The sequence below is a fragment of the Mercenaria mercenaria genome, chromosome 5 (assembly GCF_021730395.1).
Source record: "Mercenaria mercenaria strain notata chromosome 5, MADL_Memer_1, whole genome shotgun sequence".
In the NCBI taxonomy this organism is placed as follows: Eukaryota; Metazoa; Mollusca; class Bivalvia; order Venerida; family Veneridae; genus Mercenaria; species Mercenaria mercenaria.
In genome coordinates this window covers 83456146-83480195 of record NC_069365.1, presented here as the reverse complement: position 1 = coordinate 83480195, position 24050 = coordinate 83456146, and the positions used below count along the sequence as shown (strand labels likewise).

Below are 24050 nucleotides of genomic sequence, written 5' to 3'. Positions count from 1 at the left end.
TCACATGCTCATACAAACAGCCCTGGTCAAATCCACATGGGTGAGGGGCAAGTGATTCAAAGTCAGAGACCTTAACTACCTGGTCACGGAAACCGCCTTATATTTCATTCCCCACCAATATTATTTATTTACATAGTATCGTACACGAGAAATATTAAGGTAACCAACCTCCTTAAGGTAGCTCTGCACGTTTGATAAACCGGAAGTGATGGCGTACGTAACGTCATTTATCCGGAAACTGAATTCGGCGTATGGAAATAAAAATCATTTTATTAATTAATTACATCCCGTGAGTAGATTTATTACTATGATACTGTAACTACCTTTTTAAAGTTTAAATATGAAAACATCTGACATGTTAAATATTAAAATTAGCTTGAAATGTGCGGTTCACTTTAATCATAGTTTAATACTCAAAAATAAGCACACGGACCTATACATTTTATTTCACCACCGTATGATTATAGACGATATGTTTATTTATTTACGAATGTGAGAAGTTTCATCAAAATCTACATTGTAGAAACATTTCTATTTGCAACAATGTTATGAAAGTTGTGATTCTCCCATGATGCAAAATTGCGTGAGGTCCAACTTTTTCAAATCAGTCTAGCAATACCCTCCCCACCCCCCAAAAAAGGGGAAAAAAACAAGCACACAACCCTATTTTTTTTTTTTTTTTATTATTTGCTTAATTTTCTAACTATGTTCTGAAGTTCAGAAAAATCAGGGTTTAATAAAAGTCTACATAGTAGAAAATAGAAAAAAAAATCGGCCCGTATCTCATTTACAACTGTTGTCAAAATATCATTTTATAGCGAAAGTTTTTCAAATTTCTATCAAAAATAGATAAAAATTTCTACATTGTAATGAAAATAAAATTCCTTAAAGTTGGGACACGAACCACAAAATGTGTGATTACCTCAAAAGATTATGCAAAACAAGACCTGGATAAATTAGATGCAGTTAAAAAAACGTCTGGTGTAATATCACGTTGTGAGATTATTGTAAGAGATAATGTCATAGCAACACGAGTAAGATGGATCGTCTATAGCTTCCGGCCACTTCAAGTATGCTACAAATTAGAGTATCTAATCTAAACAGTAATGCATTGTATAATTTGAGGATCACAAGTTGTTAGTACCCATTGTACAAAAAGTTGGCCTACACTTGTAGCTCGTTTGCATGTACATTTGTATCTTCATTTTTAGCTCGACTATTCGAAGAATAAGTAGAGCTATCCTACTCACCACGGCGTCGGCGTCGGCGTCACACCTTGGGTTAAGTTTTTCGTACCAGTCCATATTTTGACAAAGTCTTTTGAGATAAAGCTTTGAAACGTTCAACACTTGTTTACCATCATCACGGCCAGTTATAGGCAAGAGCACATAACTCAATCAAGGATTTTGGCTGAATTATGGCCCCTTTTGACTTAGAGATCATGGTTAAGTTTTTCGTACCAGTTCATATTTTGACAAAGTCTTTTGAGATAAAGCTTTGAAACTTTCAATATTTGTTTACCATCACCATGTCCATTTATAGGCAAGAGCACATAACTCCATCAAGGATTTTGGCTGAATTATGGCCCTTTTTGACTTAGAAATCTGGGTTAATATTTCGTACCAGTTCATATTTTGTCAGTCTTTTCAGATAAAGCTTTGAAACTTTCAACACCTGTTTACCATCACCATGTCCAGTTATAGGCAAGAGTACATAACTCCATCAAGGATTTTGGCTGAATTATGGCCCCTTTTGACTTAGAAATCATGGTTAAGTTTTTCGTACCAGTTCATATTTTGACAAAGTCTTTTGAGCTAAAGCTATGAAACTTTCAATACTTGTTTACCATCACCATGTCCAGTTATAGGCAAGAGCACATAACTCCATCAAGGATTTTGGCTGAATTATGGCCCTTTTTGACTTAGAAATCTGGGTTAATATTTCGTACCAGTTCATATTTTGACAAAGTCTTTTGAGATAAAGCTTTGAAACTTTCAACACCTCTTTACCATCACCATGTCCAGTTATAGGCAAGAGTACATAACTCCATCAAGGATTTTGGCTGAATTATGGCCCCTTTTGACCTAGAAATCTTGGTTAAGTTTTTCGTACCAGTTCATATTTTTTGTAAAGTGTTTGACATATGGCTTTGAAACTTTTATCACTTGTTTAGTATAATAGTCTCTATCTGTAGGAAAGAGAACATAACTCTGTCATCTATTTTGGCTGAATTATGGTCCTTTTTGGATTTTGAAATTTGTTCTGTTTTCATACAAGTCCATGTGTTGTCAAAACTATTTGACATATGGCTTTTAAACTTTGAACACTTGTTTAGCATTATGATTTCCATCTGTAGGCAAGAGTACATAACTATTTTGACTGAATTATGGCCCTTTTTGGACTTTGAAATTGGCTCATATATTGCCATTTAGTGCAAGACTTATCGAAATCAAAGTAATACAGGAACATTGTTTGTCTAATCTATTTATTTCTTTTGTCTGAATATCCGTGGAAATATTTTGACCCCATTCTTCAATCAATTCTTCGAATAGTCGAGCGCGCTGTCATCAGACAGCTCTTTTTTATAACTTTCTGTTTATCACTTTTCATTAATACTTAAATGAATGGCTTGTTTGACCAAGATACAAACATCAATCAACACATCCGTCTCAATTAAACGGTTCTGTTTATGTATTTTGTTCTGCCTTACTAGTAATTTTCAGCAACCCGACTAGCAACTTTCAGCAACCCGACTAGCCATTTTCAGCAACCAGACTAGTTATTTTAAGCAACCCGACTAGCAACTGTCAACAACCCGACTAGCAACTTTTAGCAACCCGACTAGCCATTTTCAGCAACCCGACTAGCCATTTTCAGCAACCCGACTAGCAACTGTCAACAACCCGACTAGCAACTTTCAGCAACCCGAAGAGCAATTTTCAACAAGCCAAAATGATTGCCTGACAGCATATCATAACCCTATTCGTTGTCATTTCGAACCAAAAAGATGACAAGCGACCATTCACCCCTTAGGCCCCATCTGGTTCAATTTTCAGTATAATCTAACATATAAAATCTTCTGACAATTTATATCCGACACACATTTTTTAAAAAGTCAATTACAAACATAACAACTGCACATGACGCTATAAATATATATGAAAATGAGTTACGACACACCAACACAAAATGCCACAGAACATGCTAAGGCATAAATGCTATAAATTATTCACATAGAATGCCAGCTCCTATAATTCCTATAAAATAACTATATAAATCTGCAATTCAAACTAATAATTTCATAGTCCTCATTATAAAAGAAGTAGAGGCTAAGTTTATTACTTCAGTTATCAAAAATGTTACTGCAGTCTATTAGAATAAAGTGGTGCCAGTTTTAATCTGACACTCCCGAAACTGCTTCGCCGTCCTATAAAGAACTATCTATGTTAAAACTTCAGGTAATCTAAATGGCTTACGTCGTATACTGGTACAGAATCAACAACTTACACGAGCTTGTGCGATTGAACCCCAGACGTTCCGTGCTTTAAGTAGATATAAACTTTTGAGGCGGCGACCAGCACTAAGTTCCAGTACAGTTACAAGAATTTGCAAGAATATAAACCAGCAGGAGGTATTTTAAACTACAAGGTAACAAAACAGGCATGCAATGGCTTTAAGACAATATATATGCTGACAACTTCTTTCGAATAGTTAACGAAGTGAATGAACAAGAGCTGTTTAACATCAAAGGACTATTTCGATGCTGGATAATGAAATTGGGCACATCTGAGGAAACTGGAGCTGTCACTTGAGTGTTTAATGACTCTAATAAGGATGAAGATATTGAACAGTGTAAAATGTTTTTAGTAATAACAGAGATAGAGGTAAAGTTTATCAAAACATTAACAAAGTATAAAAAAGGCCATAATTCATGGAAGTTCTACACGAGTAATGCACTATGTGGGATAATCATGCGGCTAATAAATTCTAAGTAAAGTCTGAATTAAACAGAAATATAGTGAACACTTCAAAACGCATAAAAATTAACCTAAATTTCTAAGTAAAAGAGGTGGGCATACAGTAATTGATAAAAAATGGTGCACGTTATTATAGACCTTGTGGCATACGATGTGGGTGATGATGTGGAACAATTATTTTATGTCTGAATTAAATCCATCTAGAAATAACTGAGATAGAGTGAATGTGAACCAAAACTAAAGGAGGATAATTCATGAAATAGTGGTTCGAGGGTCATGGCCCTTGTGCCATACGATGCCGGCGTTAATGAGGAACATCTACTTTTAAGTTTGAGTCGGAACAGAGATAAAGAGAAAGTGTCAAAGGGTGGGCGCGGAACGGACGCAGACGCCGTCGCCGGGTCGAGTAGAATTATAAGAACAGCTCTCAATACAGTACAGTTGAGCTAAATTGTGTGCATTCTCCGTGCAGATGACTCTCTACGAAGACATCTTAAGACACACCTTTCAAAACTTTGATACCAAAAGATGTGTGAGGTGGGCTTCGACGCCATTTTTATCATGAGTTTATTGTACTTGAATACTCTCTACACATATCTGGTGTTTGCATTGTGCCTCTTGAAGGTTATGTCAATGATTAAACATTGATTTAACCTGAGTGTAAAAGGTTAATACTAGAATCATTTTTAATAAATATTGTTATTCTTTCGTTTTTATTATGAATTAGACCTATATTCATACGGGAAAATATTTAATATAGTTGCCTCTTTACATGACAATCTTTTTGTGTACAAACACTTGTTTCCGCACTTACAAACTGTTTCCAATTTGATGTACACTTTAATAGTATTTTTTCACTAGTAGCTCAGACAGTAAGACCTTTTTTCGATTTGCCTGTGCATATTACACAAGTAACAAGTTTTGCTATCTTTTTCATCAAGGAAATAATTGTTTTCGAACAATAAGGCCAGAGGGGGGTTTGAAAATTTTGTGCAAAAGTATGCTGACAGCAAATAATGACAGCGGCATACTTAAAAGACAAGTAACTCAGCTGTATTCAAATGAAAATCATACACGTTTTTCTCATCATCAAGCAAATGCACCATTTACATGACAATTTAGTCGCGTTACAATGGAAATTTATTTACACATTACATTAAAGTATTATTTTGAAAATCAATATTAAGTTTCTACCTTATCCTAGATTTATAAACAGAAGTATGTTTTGCCTGTTCTATTTATAGCTTTTTCAACGATCCAGTATAATGTCTTTAAAGACATCAGTGCATGTCTTTTCTCGTGTTGCACGGGAATATCAAGGTGGCTTGTGCGAGGGGCCATTTGTACCTTTTGTTTTTTATCCAACAAAAGTTTGCACAAAGGTCCAATTTTGTTTCCTGTCGAACTTGCAAAAGGCTTAAAACATCTGCACCTCGCTCATACAGTAAGTGTATGTACTAGTAGTTAGTATAGTATGTGGACCCGTACTTTTTATACAACGGTTTGAAAATTGTAGGCCAGGCAAAGTCTGTAACAACAGTACGCTAGATAATTACAAGATTTCACCTTGTGGTTATCCCTTCATAGTAAAAGCTTTTGTCAAATAGCCCTAAATCAGTTGAATAACTTTTGATTAATAGTTGACAACGTGCAGATAAGGGATTTAGAAGTAAATCGTTGACTAAACATAATTTATTTGGGGTGATGTAAGTCATGATTATAGGTGAGATAATAACATCAAGAATGCGTGGGTCCAGCTTTACTACAGAAGTTGCGTGTTTACTACAGGACTTATTACAAATACGAAAAGAATGTACTATACAGTTTACTTCTTAAGGACACTCTTATTTTTCTCTTGGGGCACTTTAAAGGGAAATTGTCAAAATGAAATGAAATGAAATACAAGATTTATAGTTAAACACGTTTTGTAAAATATTTCAAAACAGTATAAAGAGGTAAGATAAACAGTTTGAATTGAGTACAATAGGTTAAAACTCACTCACTCGTGGGCAAAAATCAAGCCGTATTGAACCTACCTGTACAAACCGGTAGTAGAATAGATTTATGACCCAGTGAAACTAAAACGTGCATTTACAAACTGACGGTAAAATGATCAGAAAAGTAAGTTTACCTGTATAAAATTATGTATAAAAATCCAACGTATTCACGGTTTTGGCACAGTTAATTAATCAACGCTAACAAATATATCGTGTTTATGATTTAAACTGCTACTATCCCAAATATGGTATTATACACAAAATTGTCAATAGAGTGACAATCCCTTTCGGGTTAATACAGTCATACACGACAGGTGGCGCTATTAACAATAAACCCGGTCATTTTGAATAGTGGGGAATATTTTATTAAAAATGCTAAATTTTCAATTACATAGATTCGTTTGGGCTTCTACTTGAGCCTAGGATAGCTCAACACTGCTTTGTCTGCCGCTTAAAAATCTAGATCTATTTTTATTCGGGACGTTAAAATTTAGTCCAAATGATAGGACGTTTCAGAATAGCGTGATAACTTTTGACTGTCGCTGTCCTTTATCGCATAGTGCGGCAATTTTCCTTTGATCTTTGCAGCATGTTATACATAGTAACACACATTATTACTACAAAACTGTGCTGATATCTTACAAAACTGTTGCGATATATATCAACACGGAAATCTCTATGGAGTTTCATAAGAAAAAAAAGTGTTCCGATATATATCAGCACAGTAAAACTGTTCCGATATATATCGGAACACTTTTTCTCTATTGAGGTCCTATCAAGGGAGTATAATTTTTTCCTTTCAAAGAAAAGATGATTTTAGCTCCAATTTACAGTTCACAGAGAAAGAATTGTCACAAACACCTACATTTATAAAGTAAAAGAATAAATAAACTAGAATATTTCAAAAACTTGATAGTTATTGCCAAATTCAGAAATACATGAAATATATGAAATTCTGATATTTCTCAAATGTTTCTTTTTCTTTGATTTTTTTTTACAAACAAAACAACAAGTTTTACAATATGTCTGGCCAATGAAATGCAAAGATTTAAAACCAATGCAGAAATTTGTTGGGTACTTTTATCTGGGGAACACATTTTCTAAAACAGAAGTTTTAGTGTTTCAGTCAGCGAGGCGCAGAAAGGGAATCAAAATAGTAAAAAAAATAATAAACAAATTTAAATGAAAATGATATATAAATTTTAATGATAAACTATGCGATAAAACAGTTATAATATGTAGTGCTCGTGTGTTACCAGGATATATCAGAGCTAGGGGTACATCTCGTTATTTTTCTCTTCACATATCTGTCTCCAAGGCCGTCGCGGGCGGTCCGGCCGGTCCGGCCATGGCCGGACCACTTTTTTGGCCGAGCATGACCAGTTGTTTTTTCGCATAAAATTTCAGCTTTTGCTTAGATTGAAAGTGCCGAAATATTGCCTTGCTAATTATCCGCAAGAGCGGTATCTGTCATAATTGCCCGCGGGGTGTGAAAACTTCGGCACACTTCGTGTCAAAAGTATCGACCCTGCTTGATTGGATTAATCATAATTAAACGCTTATCTGATATATCTTTAATCCGGTATGATCTAAAGGGCATTTTTTTATAATCTATAATAATTGTTTTGATGAAAAAAAAAAATAGTCGTATGTTTGAAAAAATTAGAAAAGATGTGTTTTTCGTGGTATAATAAAACAAAACTAACCGAAAGCTAATTTCTTCTAATTATTTTGAATAATCTTAAATAATTGCTTTAAATCAAATAAAATGCTTACGTACATCTCAACTATATAAAATAATATAAACTTCGTTTCTATCTTCTCTAAATTCTGAAACCGTATGCTTAACTCGTTGCTTAACGTATTGCTGCAAAATGGTCATACCTGAAATTCCAAAACAACCTAAGACATTTAAATTTCCGAAACGCACCTTTGGTCGGAAAAATCCGGTGAACAGAAGTTTTCAGCCTTTGTGGTTCACTAATAGATCGTGGTTGCATTACGATGAAACTAATGACCTTGCTTATTGTCATGTGTGTATGTTTGCTCACATAGACGGCAAGTTGTCAAGTTCGAATCTTGATAAAGCCTTCATTATTAATGCCACCGCCTGATGAGACTCACAGAGGGGTCAACATTCATTGGGCAAATGTCGGATAGTTATCCTTGAAAACTGTTATAAAATTGACTGAAAATCTTAATGGAAAATGCTTTCAAGATGCAAGGAAAACGTACTTACGGGCATCCCATATCTTAAAATTTTCTCGGGGGAGACCCCCCAAACCCCCCTTACGAGAGGGGGAAACCCCCTCTCCTGCTCTCCCCACTCTCCTGCCGTCGGCACTCGCGGGACGCCTTCGACGTCCCATGGCCGGACCACTTTTTCGAACCCGGCGACGGCCCTGGTCTCGGCCTACCGGCCTCGACGATATGTGCAGAGAAAAATACCCTCGATGTACCCCTAGCTCTGATATATCCTGGTAACACACTCTCACACATACTATAACTATTACTTAGAGGGATGAAAACTATAAAATAACAGATTATAAAATAAGTCATCCCGATAAACCAAATAAGTAAGGCAATATCTAGTTAAAATTGTGAACTTTTAAAATTTTAAGCCAACATCAAATTTCATCAGAACACTGGTCAACGGTACTGACCTTTATTGTGTACAAGAAGCTTACTGTCGCCGAGTGGCTGCTTTTTAATTTCGGACATTTGCAGCCACCGCTGCAAAACAAAGTCGGATTAGTTCGGCTAAGCAGCCGACTAGAATCTGTTCGGTTGTTTAGGGGCGTTACTAAAACAGGTTGAAATTGTATTACCAAAACCTATAGTAGACATTATATCTACAGCGTAGATGTATGTTTGTAATGTTTATATGATCGGCAACAATAAATAAAGTATTGATTTGATTTATTATGAATGAGACTTGTGCTTAGATCCATCTGTGCAAAGAGCTATAAAATAAATGTATTTTATACTTCTTTGATCTGTGACGGGACAACGATTATACGGTATCTAGTCAGTGTGGCTGTAAAAAAATGGCCGAACAGCATACCTGGAAAATAACATAAAATAATGCTTACATAATGCGGGTACAAGGTTTTTCCTCGACATAAACTCATTTCAGACTGCATGGTATCTTTTTCTTGCAGTTCTGAATTTCATATTTTATTTTGATGTATCATAATAGTAGTAAATATTACTTAAAAACAAATCTGTGATGTATCATAATAGTTAAACCTCTTAACAGCTCAAACGGTTGAAACCTCCAACAGCTAATTAGCACGCTTACAGTCTACTACTCTTATTTTATATATTATTTTTATCGCATATATTTCAACAGTTGGGGATGTGGCTCAGTGGTAGAGCGTTCGCTTTGCATGTGAAAGGCCCCGGGTTCGATCCCCGGCATCTCCACTTCTTTTTTTTATATATTCCTAATTGTAATAGATTACTTTCATTTATTTCTTACTTGCTATTTTTTTTTAAGGTAAGTAAATTATTCATCCCAAAATAAAAGTAAACAGAGAAGAAAGCAGATAAAACACACACGTTGTTAGCACATTATTAAAGAAATGATATGTAGCAGAACCACGTTTTATTTTAACATATGAATAAAACGAGGTAAATACGCTTGTGTATGGCGTACCGTTAGGGTCGAAAATGCCGATTTAGCTTTAAGACAATTCGGAATTAGTATGACCCTGAATTAAGATAAATCTATTTAGCTTTAAGACAATTCGAATTAGTACAACCCTGGGTCAGACATATTCCAATTAGTATGACCCTGGGTCAGACATATTCCAATTAGTATGACCCTGGTTCAGACATATTCCAATTAGCTTTAAGACAATTCGCAATTAGTATGACCCTGAATTAAGATAAATCTATTTAGCTTTAAGACAATTCGAATTAGTACGACCCTTGGTCGGACATATTCCAATTAGTATGACCCTGGGTCAGACATATTCCAATTAGCTTTAAGACAATTCGGAATTAGTATGACCCTGAATTAAGATAAATCCATTTAGCTTTAAGACAATTCGAATTAGTACGACCCTGGGTCGGACATATTCCAATTAGTATGACCCTGGGTCGGACATATTCCAATTAGCTTTAAGCTAATTCCGAAATAGTATGACCCTGGGTCGGACATATTTACAATTAGTATGACCCTGGGTCGGACATATTCCGATATGTCTGACCCTGGGTCGTACTAAATATGAAATAGCTTTAAGCTAATTCCGAACCTGGGTCATACTAAATACGATATGTCCGACCCTGGGTCGTACTAAATGAAATAGCTTTAAGCTAATTCTCAACCAGGGTCATACTAATTGGAATATGTCCGACCCTGGGTCATACTAAATCGAATTGTCTTAAAGCTAAATCGGCATTTTCGACCCTAACGGTACGCCATACTTGTGGAATAATTTCATGAGGGTATAGCCCGGGTAGTGCATTACACACGCGGCGTAAAAACGATACGTATTGTTGTTGAGATATGTTTAAACGTGGTTCTTCCATATACAATGTATTATTAAATATGCAATTTATGAAAAAGGGTAGTACGATTTCATGCCAAATATAGTGGGTCGACATGGCGTCAACGGGTAACAGTGTTTTAACAGTGTTAAAATATGAAAAGTAATTTACACGTCCCGTGGAATAACTTAGGAGTGCGCTGACATCTGGCGACTTATTCTAATAGATACAGTGTGTGTGAACTTGTATGGCGCCAGATATGTCGACGTGACGTCAAATTTCCGTGTTATTATAACGGAAATGTATATATTAATAGAATATCAAAACTAAAGGAAAACTGAACGTATTTATACTGTGACGCAAGACTGTACATAGACCCATTTTTTTTGTTTAATTTGAACACGTCCAACTCACCTTCAATCATGTAAGCTTTCATACGGAAAACATACATATATGAATATCCTCTACTCAGCTATATATATATATTCTGTCACGAGAGGGGTAGTAGAAAGATACAATGTCTAAAGACCAGCCACCACCTTCAGAAGTAAATAAGGTATATTAATTAAATGTTTGTCTTCCACAATATAATTTCAACATTTTATAATACATATAAATTAATTTGGCTTCTTCTTATATATCTATTTACCTATCTACCTATCTCAGGCCCGTTTCCAAAAATAGTTGATGTGGGGGGGGGGGGGGGGGGGGGGGGGGGGCACCAGTCACCGGTGGCGCCGAGTGGTGTAAAGCACTGGGGGCGGGGCTTGAAAATTTTGAAATACAGGTATGAAATGGTGGCCTCTGGTGCTTTTTGGGGTCTAATAATTGTGTGTGACTTTGATGAGTATAGGTCAATTATTGGCCAACTGAGGGTGGGTGGGGCAGGGCACGTGAGTCACATGGCCCGGCCCTATATCTCTTAACTCCCCTTTCGGGTATTACTAGCAACTGCGCGTCAGTGCGAGAAAAAGTTAAAAGATAATTGTCAAGAGTCGTCAAAAGTGATTGAAGTTAAAAGATGACAGCAGTTAATCTAGGGATTGTGGTAGGAGTGCAGGGCCTGCTTGAATCTGTCAAGATCAGGTTGCAAGACTACATGTATATGAAGAACGCTGTAAGGCTGTTCCATATCACCACCGTACAAGGGAAAAAAAAGAAAACTTGAAATAATTGGCAGAGGTATGGACCTGTCTATATGATACGGGATGCATCATGGCGAGTCATTCTTATGGGGCGCTCAAGTTGTGACGACAGTGGACTTCAACTAAATGGTTAACAATTTTGTAAAAAGTAATTAGTCTTGACTCAATTCGTCTATCTTCTAAGGTCTGACATTCAAGTTCGTTTCTCATAGAGGTTACACTGTCATATATACACTAATCATTATAAACTTTTAGTAACATTTCTTAGCGGCTTATATAGTATATCTTAATGATAATGTAATACAAACTGGATGAGATATCTATTCTACCATTAACTGCTGTTCTTGTCACCTTTCGGGGAGGTTTTAACAGGAAGGTAAACGCGTGTCAAAAGAGAGACGTGACTATTAAAACATCTTTTCATAAATGCACGTTCCGTGCCGTGACAAACAACGTATTACAGCCCCATCACGGATAATTCAAAAGGTGATAAAACAACGCTGGCGTTCCCACACATTTCCTGGAATTTCAGTGACGTTGATGGGAATTCTTGAATAAAAAAACTACTCTTTTCACTGAATTCGCCCATGTATTAACGGGAGAAAACTCGTGTACAAACAAGACATTCATGTGCTGTAAATACATGATTTTTATTTCTGAAATGCTTTGCAAGTGACGTTTATGTATTGCTGCTTGCTTAGATCGTGACAGACGGACATCTGATATCTGCCTCTTGTTTCTTCCATAAAGAATCATTTCTTAATATCAATATATATTGAAAGCCCGTATCCTACGTTTTTGCCAGAAAGTTTTGCTTTTTAATAAAGACCACCGCATAATTCATCTTAATACCTTGCTTTTCTATCACAATTTAGAGGACGCCTTTGTCTCTTAAATTTTAATCTGTATATTTTATGACTGAAACTGAAAATCATATTCAAATAATGTTACGCATTTTCTTACAAAAATGACAGTGAAGGTATGTCTTTTTTTAACTTTCTTACTGATTAAAGCTAATGTCAAATCTGCTAGAGTATATTTTTAATCTTGTAAACTACACTTTTAATTATATATACTTTATTAATTGGATACAACTATATAACAACATAAGAGTCCCAGCAGGGCTTTTGCCATATATATTGCAGGAAATGTATTTTCAAGAAACGTCTGTTATTATCTTGTTATTATATCATGCTCACAAAAAGGTGTGCCGTGTCAGTCATTGGTGTAGTCTGGAAACAAGAGCTGTCGCAGGAGACAGCACGCTCTACTATTTCGATCCTAGAGAGTGAAATACGGCACATTTGAGGAAACAGGGCTATCACATGATGACCGCCGGTAGTGTCCGCTTTGAGTCCCGGCCGCGTCATACCAAAGACGTGAAAAATGGTACTGGTGGCTCCCTTGCTTGGCACTCAGCTAGCATTGAAAGGGTTGTACCAGGAGGTAAAATGTGCAGAGGTATATGTTGCTGGATTCCAAGTTTGTCGCACATCATGTTGTATTTTGGATTATATGCGACGTTAAATAAGGCTTACCTTTTTACCTGTTTACCTTTACCTTTTACTTTGGACAACCGTTTTGTGTACGAGTCCAATCTCAGTATTCTGAGTATTAACAGAGATAGGGTGAAAGTGTATCAATAAAGAAGGGCCACGGAATACTTTTTATCATTGATATTTATGTACCTTGTGTCATATGTTTGAATCAAATCCTATTAGTAATAACCTAGATAAATTAAAGTGCATCACAATCTGAAATTTTAGTAAAAGGGGCATAATTTATTAAATATTTGAGCTGTAGTTACGGCCATTGAGTCAAAAGAAATGGGTGTTAATGAGGAACAAATACTGAAATTTGAATCAAATCTATTCAGTTAAAACAGAGATATACTTAAACGCAAATGAAACTGTTGTTTTGATAACTTTTATTCTACAAAGTGTACAGTTGTAAAATTTGGCAAGTATGAATCTCGGTCGTTACGGTTTATAAACACAACAATATCTAGGTCAAACTATGGCTAGGTCTTGCATAATAGACGGATAGCAATTTCGCACGATTTCCCCGTGCAGCATGTATACATAGGCACAGGTGGTAAAACTTGTTTTCTTTACATTCATTTGCAAATGTACGAATGCGAGTATCACTTTAGATTTCGAAATATCCAAGCAGCAAATATGCCACGACTTTCGAAACATTAGCGTATTGACGCTTTGATGAGTTTCACATGCTTGTACTTTTCTACTTTATTTATGTACAGTTAATTGCTATAGAAACACTATAATACTGTTGGGAGATAGATTTGTGCAAAAGGGTACTGTTGCCGACCGTCCCCGATCAGGTAGACTACGAGTGACTGGCGTCAGACTGGACCGTCACATCGAGTTGATGCATATGTATGCGACGTCGGTACCAAACAGCCACTGCTACTGCGAGGCAATACGGTATAAGTTGTTAGACAGAATGGCTGGCACAAACGATATTAATGCAAAATTTTCATCACTTTTGATCGATCTACAGTAAACGAACACAAGAAAACATTCTCTCAGCAATTTGTGTATTTTTGACTTTGACCTCTACTAAACGTAGACGCGTCATACAATTTAACGAAATCGAATACGATAACAAAATCACGTCAGTTGAAAAGATAAATGTTTATCCTTTAAAATGATACCAAACATGACAACATTCCATCACCGGATTCTGAGAAAATCTGAAAATATAAAGTGCAGTTTCTTTTGCGTTTAAGTATTATAATAGTAAAAGTGCATCAAAACTTTAACGAAAAGAGGGGAATAAGTAATCAATATTGTTGCCAGATTTATTACCAGTGTGTCATATGATGTGGATAATGATGAGGAACAACTATTTTAAGCTTGATTCAAATCCTTTCTGCAATCTACTAAAATATAATAGAAGTGCATCAAAATAAAACAGACATTCTAAGTATAAAAGAGGACATAATTCATAAAATACAGGTGTAAGAGTTATGGTCCTTTCCAAGTAAAAAGAGAGCATAAGAGAGTTTTATCAAAGTATAGGAGACATTGGTCAAAATGACTTGTTTATAATAGTTTAAAGTAAGTAGAATTTTGATGTTTTGGCAGAAAAAGCTAACATGTGAAAAATATTAACATTTGTGGCTTTCCACATTGAATTTATTTAACTCTTTGAATAAAATTGATAAAATGCTCAGCAGAGCCTCAAATTTTATTATTTTATTCAACCTGTTTAATAAATTCAAAATGAAAAGACTCTCATGTAATATCCTCTATATAGCCCTTGGGTTATGATGAACAATAATCGTTTGAAGTCTGAAGCAAATAAATCATACAGTAGCAAAGATAAAGGAGGAGAAAAAACATCAAAACTTTAATCAAGGTGTGGAATAAACATCAGCTGCAAGAGCCAGAAAATATTAGCAATATGTCTGATCAACCCTATATATAACTTGAGGAGGAAATAATGTCTGAATTTTTTGTATCTAAAACATATGATATATGTTGTATTGTTTTAAATTTATTGGTTTGTTTTTCAACAAAAATGACCTTTTTTCATTTCTTATATTACATTTGGTCATAAAATATCAATTTGCTCATCTCCAACGTTTTTTTTAAAGGATCGTTTGTTCTTTTTTCTTTTTATCGCTCGATATTTACGAATATGGCACTTCATAAATCATATTATTTGGCAATAAATACATGTATTTGGCAAGGAAATAATTGTCATGTGATTCATTCTGACATTTATATATATTTTTTTCAGGCCCTCAGCTGGTTGGTCTGGTTCTCATCCATCAGAGGTTTGTCATATTCCAGAGACGAACATGGTAGACCTCTGGTATATGCGAGAATGGCTTTACTGTACATAAATAAAGTAGAAAAGTTTCAAGCTCAGTCCTCATAATAATGAATATACAAGCATGTGAATCAATCCGTCACCGCACCAGCAGTACTGTGAAACCTGATTGGTATGGCGTAAGACAGGCCTAAACTTCCAGAAAAGAAGTAGTATCAATTAAACTTGCTTTCTAAATGAAAACAAATGTATTTTTCAAACTAAATGTATATAACAGCTTGATTTGTTTTGGGTTTAACACCGTTTTTCAACAGTATTTCAGTTATTTAATGGCAGGCAGTTAAGCTAACCAGTGTTCCTGGATTCTGTACCAGTACAAACCTGTTCTACGTAAGTAACTGCCAACTTCCCCACATGAATGAAACATAGGTCAAGGTTGAATGATTTCAGACACTTATGTCTTATCAAATTGTCGAGACCATACACCGCGCCTGGGAATCGAACACACGGCCCTGTGATTCATAGATCTGCGCTCTCCCTACTGAGCTACAACAGCTTGAATCCACTCTGTGCATGTTAATTAATCATCTCAAGCTAAACTAAAGATCAAGAAAGTACGAGCTCATTCTGCTTTCCTCAAGTTCTGGCCAATGTCAGGCCATACCAGAAGCCTAACCGTCAGGCCAATGTCAGGCCATACCAGAAGCCTAATCGTCAGGCCAATGTCAGGCCATACCAGAAGCCTAACTGTCAAGTTTTACTGCTTTACATACTACATGTACTAAGGAAATTTGGTACAAAGTAAATAATTTTGATGCGTATATGTTAAATATATTATGCTGAATCAGTTCAAGATGTTTTGTCAACTGCAGTGTTTTTTATGCTTCTTTTAATTTCCGAGGCAATTTCAACCTGAATTTATTCTAATTTATATACTTGTTGAGGCAAGTAAAGTGAGCATGGGAACTGGCAGACTGGCATCAGTTGTTAGGTTCCTTTAACCCTTGCCCTGCTAAATTTGTAAAATGGACTGGTCCATCATTCAATCTGGGCAGAGCCATTTATTATTTAAAGGGGTGTTCACTGAAAATTTACTGACTGAATAGCAAACAATGCATGTTCGTGCAGGCTAATCTTGGTCGGCACTGGTCATGAAGGCAGAATCAATATATTTTTGCTGTAAGCAGGCTACAGGTTAAAAATAAATTCATCTGCAATAAAATCCCTTTTAATAGCACTTTCTGAAAATGTTTACAATATCTTTTATTTTTGACTCCCACTGTCTGTTGAGATAAGCCACAGGAAAGCGGTAAGTCAAAGGAAAAAAGATTTTTTTCTAATGGCCCCACTGATATAATTTTCCTGGATTAGAATGGGAAGTGTTTAATCTTAATAACAGATTTTTTAAGTCAAGGGAACTGGAAAATGGCATATTCTCCAGTCAACACTATCCAAAACATTAACCTATTGATTTTCTCTTGCAAAATATAGACAGAAACTGGAATACAGGAGTATCAGTTAAATGCTCCTGATATTTTCCTAGTACATTCAGTGCAGCCAGTTTTATATGATTAACAAGAGCTGTCATTAATGGTGACAAATGCCCCCACAGCGCCTTGACCTTTGACCTGGTGACCCCAAAGTCAACAGGGGTCGTGTACTCAACAAGTACTATCAGCATGTGAAGTTTGAAGGTCCTGGGTGCAGTGGTTCGCAAGTAAAATGCCTTCATGCAAGAAGTTAACGTTGTGACGAACAAACAGACGGACAGTTGAAAACTAATATGCCTCCCTTCGGGGGCATAAAAATAAAAAGAGGATGTCACTCGTACAAGTTTTTTATTCACAAGTAACCTAGAGATAACAAAATTGTCAATTAATTTGTCAGAATACAAGGTTGTGTACCTAGGTCTTTTGGCACTGATATCAGTTATCATATGTTCCGTTGGGACACCAAAAATATTTGTTGACGGAAATATATGACCAAAAATAGGAAAATTAGTCCACAAATGAAGTTGCGCACCAGTCAATTAATCAGTAAGGGCTCAATTGTCAGAATGGCCAACTGGGGCACCAGGTTTCTTGGCAAGTACATGACAAACACTACGGTAACAAAACTTTATAGGAAACTACATAATTATGTATCTTGGGCTTTAGAACATGGATTTAATCAGAAGACCAATTGTCAAAATAATAGTTTAATGTCACCACAATGAGAAAACCAATTGTCAAAATAATAGTTTAATGTCACCACATCCTTTTTGTTAGTTAGATAATTATATATAATTTCTAGTTGATATTTTAAAGATATAAACACATTTTTAAACAAGAGCTGTCACAGGAGACAGCGTGCTCGACTATTTCGATGCTGGATAGTGAAACTGGGCACATCTGAGAAAACTGGAGCTGTCACTGGAGTGTTTATTAACTCCAATGGTGGGTGAAGATATTGCACAATAGCCGGAGTCTGTGTCAAAAATATTAAGTAATAAGAGACGTACAGATAAAGTATATCAAAACACTATACAAGTACAGCCTAAGCAAAAAGGGGGCATAATTAATTAAATATTGGTGCAAGAGTTATGCATCTTGTATCATATGATGTGGGTGATGATGTGGAACAACTACTTCAAGTTTGAATCAAATGCATTTCATAATAACTGAGATATAGTGAAAATGCATCAAAATTAACTTTTAATTCTAAGTAAAAGTGGGCATAATTCATGAAAAAATGGTGCCAGAGTTATGCACCTTGTGTTAAATGGTGTGGGTGATGATGCTGAACAACTATTTTAAGTTTGAATCAAATCCATTCAGTAATAACAGAGATAAAGTGAAAGTGCATCAAAACTTTAACCTGAAATTCTTAGTAAAAAGAGGTAATAATTCATGAAAAATTGGTGCCAGAGTATGCACCTTGTGCCAAATGGTGTGGGTGATGATGTTGAACAACGATTTTAAGTTTGAATCAAATCCATTCAGTAATAACTGAGATAGAGTGGAAGTGCATCAAAACTTTAACCTGAAATTCTAAGTAAAAAGGGGGAATAATTCATAAAACAATTGTGCCAGAGTTATGCATCTTGTGTCATATCATGTGGATGATGATGTTAAACAAGTATTTTAAGTTTGAATCAAATCAATTCAGTAATAACAGAGATAGAGTGAAAGTGCATCAAAACTTTAACCTTAAAAACTAAGTGAAAAGGGGAGATAAATCATGAAATATTGGGGCCAGAGTTATGGCCCTTATGTCAGATGATGTGAGTGATGATGAGGAATAACTATTTCAAGTTTGAATCAAATCCATCAAGTAATTACAGAGATAAGTTGAAAAAAGAGAAAGTGTAAAAAAACTTTAACCAAGGTGGGGACGCGGAAAGACGCCGACGCCGGGTCGAGTAAGATAGCTCTCATACTTCGTATAGTCGAGCTAAAAAATTGATGTTCAGATGTACATTCTTCCAATACTGCTTTGAGTTTACATTCCTCGATGGAATAGAACTATTTTTCTAAAATCTACAATCAGCAAGTAATCACTATTTCTATTATTATTAATATTATTATTATTGTCAGGACAAAAGACTGTCCACCTTAGGTCACATAAGAGAGCTTCACTTCTATTTTGCCTCAGTCTGGAAGCTTTTTTTTCATTACAGCAGAACAGTGCCTTAAACACAAAGTAATAAATCCAAGAATTTTGTGTTACCAAATGTTGTTTTATTCACACATTTGTCATATTCTATTCCATTGTACAAAAAAATGACTACAGATTAACATTTCCCAACTGATCAGTCGTAGAGAAGTAGTTTGTGGTTTTGATTTTTTTAAACCAAATATTCACACATATCAGGTATTCAAATTCAACTCTTTGATACCCCTAATTCATAACAGCTTTTTTGTAAACTGTGGCTTTATTTTGCAACATCCAGACATAAACTATGTATAATTTTAAAGCCCTCGGAGAGTGGTAGAAGTTTTTAAGATATCTTTAACTTTCCCTTCAGAAAAATTGGACAACGTCACAATTTCAAAATTGTACAACATTATTAAATGGAAATGTTGTTTCTAACTGAGATATTGTTAAAGTTTTATAACTATCCAACAGCCCATTCACAAATAAAAGTCAAAACAGAATTTTAAAGTTTTTAGTATCAAAAATTGCTGCAATTTACAATGGAAAATACCTCACCAAAATAGTTTATTCATGAAAACTTCAAAAACTAATGAAGATTTTTTTTGTTCCTTATTATCGAAATTTATTGTATATTTCTATTTTCCTTTTCATTTTAAACAACATATTCTATTTCATTCTGCAAACGGAACTGAAGTGCTGTTTACATATTAACACCATTCTATATCTTCGCAACATGAAAAGTGGTTTAGGCAAGTTACAATAAAGGTTAATTTGCCCCTAGGGCAAGTGCTCCAAAAAGTTACGGTCAGGTACCGCTTACTATGTTTACATGCATTCACAGCCTGTAACCCTCACAAAGTTCCAAACCTGACTTGATAAAAGAACTGCATATTATCCTACATAGCCCTTCTATAACACACCTCCTCCTGCGGAATACTTCATTTCATACACATGATTCCTGAGAAAAGCTACCTATACAACAGTATTATGTACAATTGTTGCAAAACACATAAAAACTATTTTCACTTTAACTCTCTGTCTGTTTATCTCTACACACTTAAGATTCAGAACTGTCCTACAGTTACCGGTAACTATAACTGACTCAAATCGTCTCCACGCCTCCTGTTTTTCAGGTGTGCTTCAACAATCTGTCCATATTCTGGTCTATTCAGCAACATGTATGCGAGTGACAGAAGCTGTCCTATTGTTGAATGAAAAGTGGCACCACCATAACAAAATAGATCTATACCTAGTTCAAGCCCTTCTCCATAGTCACACTCGTCATTTGCAAACTGAATAAGAGTTATAAGTTCTTGCAGAGGTTCAAAGTTTTTGTCCCGTTCTGCATCTGTTTTGCTGTCAGCAATTTTTTTGAACATTTTTTTCAGATCAGCTGAAATGTCAGAAATAAGTTATATATTTATAGCTAAATCTCTGTAAATGAACTAATTGTTTAATGATATAACTGTTAACATCAGACTTTTGGCAAATGGCTTCAAAATAATGCATAGAATTAATTTAATTCATTTCTTCAGTTTATTTTAACTTTAAATGGTCGGGTAAAACCCCAGGGGATATCTGTCAGAAAACTCCTTGGGATACCTTTAAATTGTCAGAGAAGTCCCCTATGGATATCTTTAAAATGTCAGGGAAGTCCCCTGTGGATACCTTTAAATTGTCCAGGAAGTCCCCAGCAGATACCTTTAAATTGTCAGGGAAAACCCCAGCAGATACCTTTAAATTGTCAGGGAAGTCCCCAGTGTAAACATTTAAATTGTTGGGGAAGTCCCCTGTGGATGTCTTTAAATTGTCAGGGAAGACCCAGCAGATACCTTTAAATTGGCATGGAAGACCCCAGTGGATATTTTTTTAAATTGTAGGGGAAAAACCCAGCAGATACCTTTAAATTGTCATGGAAGACCCCTCGGATACCTTTAAATTGTAGGGGGAAGCCCCACGTGTATAACACTAAATTGTTGAGGAAGTCCCCCAATGGATATCTTTAAATTGTCATGGAAGACCCCAGTGGGTATCTTTAAATTGTAGGGGAAAAACCCAGCAGACACCTTTAAATTGTCAGGGAAGACACCAACGGATAGCTTTAAATTGTATGCGCAAGTTCCCAGTGTATACCTTAATATTGTAGAGGAAGTCCCCCGTGGATATCTTTAAATTGTCAAGACTCAAGCAGATAGCTTGAAATTGTCAGTTTGTTTTGGGTTTAACGCCTTTTTCAGCGGTATTTCAGTCATATAATGGCTGGCAGTAAATCTAACCAGTGTTCCTGGATTCTGTACCAGTACAAACCTGTTCTCCGCAAGTAACTGCCAACTTTCCCACATGAATCAAAGGTGGAGGACTAATGATTTGAGACACAATGTCGTTTATCAAACAGTCACGGAGAACATACGCCCCACCCGAGGATCGAACTCATGACCCCACGATCCGTAGACCAACGCTCTACCTACTGAGCTAAGCGGGCGGGCTTTAAATTTGTCCCCAGTGGATATCTTTAAATTCTTGGGGAAGAACCTATTAAATGTATACTCCTCATGGTAATATTTTACCATATTTTGTTACCTGTGTAGAACCTTAAATTACCACCTTAAGAGCCTAAAAAGGAATCTAAAATGACAAAATGTGAAATGTTGTATTGTTACTATGGCAATCAGATTTACCTGGTGTTTCAGGCACTTCACGGTACCCAACTTCATTTTCATCTACTGGTACCACAATACCACATTTGTGAAAACTCTTACACACAACCTTCTTCTCCCGTTCTTTTATATGCTTTGATTTCAGTTCTAATGTCTGTTTATTTTTCTTTGCACATGTTTGAAGTCTCTCTGATAATTCTTTTAATTTTGTTTTACTCCCTGCACTGGTTTCTTTGGACTTCAGTTTATCATCAATGCAGGAACTGAAACAAACAAGAGCACCGCGTTGCGGGTGCTGACGCTCATCTGATTTTTTTTGTGTAATAGAAATATTGTCCTACCCATGATTTTCTAAGTCTAAAAAGGGCCATCATTCTTGCAAAAAGCAGGATAGAGTTATGTTTCTTGATGTACAGTGTCCACTTATGATGGTGAAAAACTGTTGCAAGTTTTAAAGCAATAGCTTTGATAGTTTATGAGAAAAGTTGACTTAAACATAATACTCAACCAAGAAAATGATTTTCTAAGTCCAAAAGGGGCAATAATTATTGCAAAAAGCAGGATGGAGTTATGTTGCTTGCTGTACAGGGTCAGCTTATGATGGTGAACAAGTGTTGCAAGTTTCAAAGCAATAGCTTTGATAGTTTAAGAGAAAAAGTTGACCTAAACATAAAACTTAACCAAGAAATCTGATATTTTCTAAGTCCAAAAGGGGCCATAAATCTTGCAAAAAGCAGGACGGAGTTATGTTTCTTGCTATACAGGGTCAACTTATGATGGTGAACAAGTGTTGCAAGTTTTAAAGCAATAGCTTTGATAGTTTAGGATAAAAGCTGACCTAAACATAAAACTTAACCAAGAAAACAGATTTTCTAAGTCCAAAAGGGGCAATAAATCTTGAAAAAGCAAGATGGTGTTATGTTTCTTGATGTACAGGGTCTGCTTATGATGGTGAACAAGTATTCCAAGTTTCAAAGCAATAGCTTTGATAGTTTAGGAGAAAAATTGACCTAAACATAAAACTTAACCAAGAAATCTGATATTTTCTAAGTACAAAAGGGGCAATAATTATTGCAAAAAGCAGGATGGAGTTAGGTTGCTTGCTGTACAGGGTCAGCTTATGATGGTGAACAAGTGTTGCAAGTTTCAAAGCAATAGCTTTGATAGTTTAAGAGAAAAAGTTGACCTAAACATAAAACTTAACCAAGAAATCTGATATTTTCTAAGTCCAAAAGGGGCCATAAATCTGCAAAAAGCAGGACGGAGTTATGTTTCTTGCTATACAGGGTCAACTTATGATGGTGAACAAGTGTTGCAAGTTTTAAAGCAATAGCTTTGATAGTTTAGGATAAAAGCTGACCTAAACATAAAACTTAACCAAGAAAACAGATTTTCTAAGTCCAAAAGGGGCAATAAATCTTGAAAAAGCAAGATGGTGTTATGTTTCTTGATGTACAGGGTCTGCTTATGATGGTGAACAAGTATTCCAAGTTTCAAAGCAATAGCTTTGATAGTTTAGGAGAAAAATTGACCTAAACATAAAACTTAACCAAGAAATCTGATATTTTCTAAGTACAAAAGGGGCCATAAATCTTGCAAAAAGCAAGATGGAGTTATGTTTCTTGCTATACAGGGTCAGCTTATGATGGTGAACAAGTATTTCAAGTTTCAAAGCAATAGCTTTGATAGTTTAGGAGAAAAGCTGACCTAAACATAAAACTTAACCAGGCAACGCCGACGCAGACGCCGACGCCGACGCCGACAACCGCTCAAGTGATGACAATAACTCATCATTTTTTTTCAAAAAATCAGATGAGCTAAAAAGACTTTAAATTAGAATATACACTTCATCTTGATGAAGTAAATATCTAATGCTAGTTTAATGAAAACAAAGAGCTTTAAAATGATAGGGAGTGGAAACAAAAGTAAGTTATTTGACATGTGACCTGTTAGAATGACCTTGACCTTGAACCAAGTGACCTGGGTTGTATTCTATGTATGCCATCTTGATGAGGTAAATATTTGCTAGGTTTATGAAAATCTTCCTAGCGGTTTACAAGACAATGAATGGACATGAAAAGTTATTTCACTGTTGACCTCAAAGTGTGACCTTGACCTTGGACCTAGTGACCATAATTTTCCAAAAAATCTTTCCAATGGTTAAGAAGCTACTGAACAAACATAACATATAGCTATATGATCTTTAACCTCAAAATTTGACCTTAAACTTGTACCTAGTGTTAAATCTTGGTTGTCTGCTCTGCATTTTGTTTTGACAGGGTAACAACTGATGCTAATTTTTTTGAAAATCTTCACAGTGGTTTAGAAGATATGGAGTGGACATGA

At 35.6% G+C, this 24050-nt stretch overlaps 3 protein-coding genes and 1 non-coding gene across 4 annotated transcripts in view; 1 reads left to right on the top strand and 3 right to left on the bottom strand.

Annotated features, from left to right (window-relative positions):
- LOC123557790 (muscle-specific protein 20-like) overlaps positions 1–6268 on the bottom strand; it is a 34703-nt gene extending 28435 nt beyond the window's left edge. Inside the window, exon 1 of the mRNA XM_045349478.2 lies at positions 6109–6268. The gene's annotated coding sequence lies outside the window, so the exon portion shown is untranslated. The remainder of the gene's footprint in view (positions 1–6108) is intronic.
- Positions 1–24050, bottom strand: part of LOC128557185 (uncharacterized) — a 423236-nt gene that overhangs the window by 330300 nt on the left and 68886 nt on the right. The window lies entirely within an intron of this gene.
- Trnaa-ugc (transfer RNA alanine (anticodon UGC)) lies at positions 9329–9400 on the top strand. Its single transcript has one exon. It is a non-coding gene; the product is annotated as a tRNA-Ala (tRNA).
- LOC123557789 (histone PARylation factor 1-like) overlaps positions 17593–24050 on the bottom strand; it is a 50986-nt gene continuing 44528 nt past the window's right edge. The window contains exons 6-7 of the mRNA XM_045349477.2: positions 21726–21967; positions 17593–20440 (exon numbers count right to left, since the gene is read on the bottom strand). Coding sequence (XP_045205412.2) covers positions 20139–20440; positions 21726–21967 — 544 coding nt within the window. The 3' untranslated portion in view covers positions 17593–20138. The remainder of the gene's footprint in view (positions 20441–21725; positions 21968–24050) is intronic.